The sequence below is a fragment of the Geotrypetes seraphini genome, chromosome 10 (assembly GCF_902459505.1).
Source record: "Geotrypetes seraphini chromosome 10, aGeoSer1.1, whole genome shotgun sequence".
Lineage (NCBI taxonomy): Eukaryota > Metazoa > Chordata > Amphibia > Gymnophiona > Dermophiidae > Geotrypetes > Geotrypetes seraphini.
Window position 1 is genome coordinate 137,003,862 of NC_047093.1, and position 2,865 is coordinate 137,006,726.

General features: G+C 54.3%; 1 protein-coding gene across 1 annotated transcript in view; it reads left to right on the forward strand.

Moving 5' to 3' along the window:
• The first annotated feature begins 339 nt into the window (after positions 1–339).
• Positions 340–2,865, forward strand: part of LOC117368639 (vomeronasal type-2 receptor 26-like) — an 8,748-nt gene continuing 6,222 nt past the window's right edge. The window contains exon 1 of the mRNA XM_033962366.1: positions 340–603. Within this exon, the coding sequence (XP_033818257.1) occupies positions 340–603 (264 nt within the window). The remainder of the gene's footprint in view (positions 604–2,865) is intronic.

Sequence of the window (2,865 nt, forward strand, 5' to 3'; positions counted from 1 at the left end):
CTGTTGGTAACATGATTGGTGCCTCAATGGCCCATTGGCAGCTTGGCCCTCAGGTTTGCCCCTTCAAACCCTACACTGGCTCCTTGAATATCTCAACCAGCTGGCGCAGAAGACTTATAATCTCCTGCAGGGTCTGCATAGTTTCACGCCTCCCCTCCTGCAATTCACTGCGTATTTGTCCCACCATGTTGAGCAGCTCTCCATACGCCTCAGGAGGGGGAGGAACTATTGGGGCCGCTGGCTGCACATCATGGCGTGGGGCTGAGGCTGCTGCCTCCATGACCACCTATTCATCCCCTTCAAGAGGAGGCATATCCTCATAGAAGTCAGGAACCTCCCATGCTCCCTGCTCCTCCACCACATGCTGCTGCTCCACCTCCGCCACCACCTGTGCCTCCACCTCCGCCTCTACCACCTGGGCCTGGTCCTCCACATCAGAGACCTCCACCACTTCCTCAGGTTGCAGACTTTCCTCGGAGGCAGAGTAGCCTTCCACCTCCTGCTCTGCCTCTGCCACTGCCTCCCTGGCTGCCTATAGGCATATGTCCTGCACCACCTCCTGGGCTATGCCCTCAGCAGCATGCTGTGCGCGACCCATGTGCAGTAAGAATATGAACTCAAGGTTACCATAGCGTGCATTGGTTGCATACTACATACACAATTACCTATCAACCCCCCCCCACCCAACCCAGTAAGACTAAGTGGGAGACAGATCAGGCCAGTGTGTGAACATATATGTAAACTACTTTCTGTGTACAGTTTACACCGGTATACATCTAAACAAAAGGTGGCCGGCATATGCAGGTGACACTGAATGGCTTTGATGTATTTGTTGACACAGTGGACTGACCGGTATCTCATCACCCACATTTTGGGTCGCAATAGGTTGCATACCAGAACAGCTGCCAAGGAAGAGCACATTCACAAGAAAGTGAGCTTTGAGAGGTAGCAGACATGATATGACAGGATAGAGGGTGACATGTGCAACTATGAAGCATACATTATGCTTAGAATCGGATAGTAGGAGTAGGAAGGAAGTAGGAGGACAGTAGGCTCGGGGTAGCGGCGAGAGTTCGCTCCGCACCCCCCACGCATCACAGGCAGCGCCGGACTCCCCCTTGAAAAGGGGAGGAGCCAGCGCGGCACACGCGGTGCCGAAGAGAGAGGAGAGAAGGGGAGCAGGAAGCAGAGGAGACAGGCAGCGTTGGTGCCGAGCACCGAAGAAAGCAGAAGGAAGTAGGAAGACAGTAGGCTCGGGGTAGCAGCGAGAGTTCGCTCCGCCCCCCCATGCGTCACAGGCAGCGCCGGACTCCCCCTTGAAAAGGGGAGGAGCCAGCGTGGCACACGCGGTGCCGAAGAGAGAGGAGAGAAGGGGAGCAAGAAGCAGAGGAGACAGGTAGCGTTGGTGCCGAGCACCGAAGAAAGCAGAAGGAAGTAGGAGGACAGTAGGCTCGGGGTAGCGGCGAGAGTTCGCTCCGCCCCCCCCACGCATCACAGGCAGCGCCGGACTCCCCCTTGAAATGGGGAGGAGCCAACGGCGCCCAGCCGTTCGGCACGCGGCGAAGGCGCGCGGTAAAGGCGCTCGCCTTAGCGAGAGCGCCTTTGCGAAGGGCCTTGCAAGGGACGAGCGCTACTCTCAAGAACACCAGAGGAGAACAGACCGGTAAGGAACCGACAAGCACAGAAGATAAGGAAGAGACAGACACAAAAGAAACCAACCCGCACATACAATCAAGGTGAGGTAGAGCAGAGACAGCACACACGAGAGAGGACAACAAGGCAAGCAACACAAGGAAGCAGCAGGCAAGGGACACAAGCACACAAAGGCACAGGCACTGTAACACAAACAGACTCACTCAAATAGGAAGCCTGCAGTCAGGAAGTCAGAAGGTAAGGGGGAGGTATGGATCAGTAGGAAAAAGAGCAGCAGTAGGTCACAACAAATCACTCAGACAACCCACGAGTGAAGCACGAAATGGAAGCCCAAGGAAGTCAGAAGATGAGCTTTCCTGTCTTCTGTATCGACTGCAATATGTATGACTACCTCCCTTCGGGGATCCAGGCATACATTTGCGATCGATGCATGGAGATGGATAGCTTGAAATGTCAGTTAAGACTATTGGAGGGAACAGTGATGGAACTCGAAGACAGAATCCGAGCACAGGAGAAGATTCTAGTGGAGTACAGCCCAAACGACGAGGTCAAGGATCTAGAAATGTTCATAGAGGAAGCCCATCAGCACCACGTAGAGATCCCAGGGCTGGAAAACTGTACTCAGGAAACCCATGTGAGGAGAGAAGACACCCATGCAAACACAGAAGAAAACGAAGACGAGGGTAGGAGACAACCGCACACCAGGAGGAATAGTGAGAGCACAGGAAGATGTCCCCCACCCAAAGAACAGGAAACAATTTCAAGAGTATCATTGGAGGAAGATGACTGGCCCTACTCCAAGGACGTGGACCTACGCCCCCCAAGGAACTCCCGAATAAAGAAGATGGGGATCATCGTAGGCGACTCCATTATACGACACGTGGACAGCCACACCGCAGGAGGAAGAGAGGACAGAGTCGTCACCTGTCTGCCTGGAGCAAGAGTACAGGATGTGACCAACAGGATCTCCAGGATCATAGATGGCGCACGGGGAGTGGACACCGCTGTGCTTATCCACATGGGAACAAATGATGTGAGCGGGCGGAAGTATGACAGGGAAGAGATGAAGGGCCAGCTCCGCTCACTCGGAAGACAACTGAAGATCAGGGAGGTGAAGGTGGCCTTCTCTGAAATCCTCCCTGTACCAAGAGCAGATGGAAAGAGACAAGGGAATTGCAAGTGATCAACGCCCGGATGAGACGATGGTGCGAA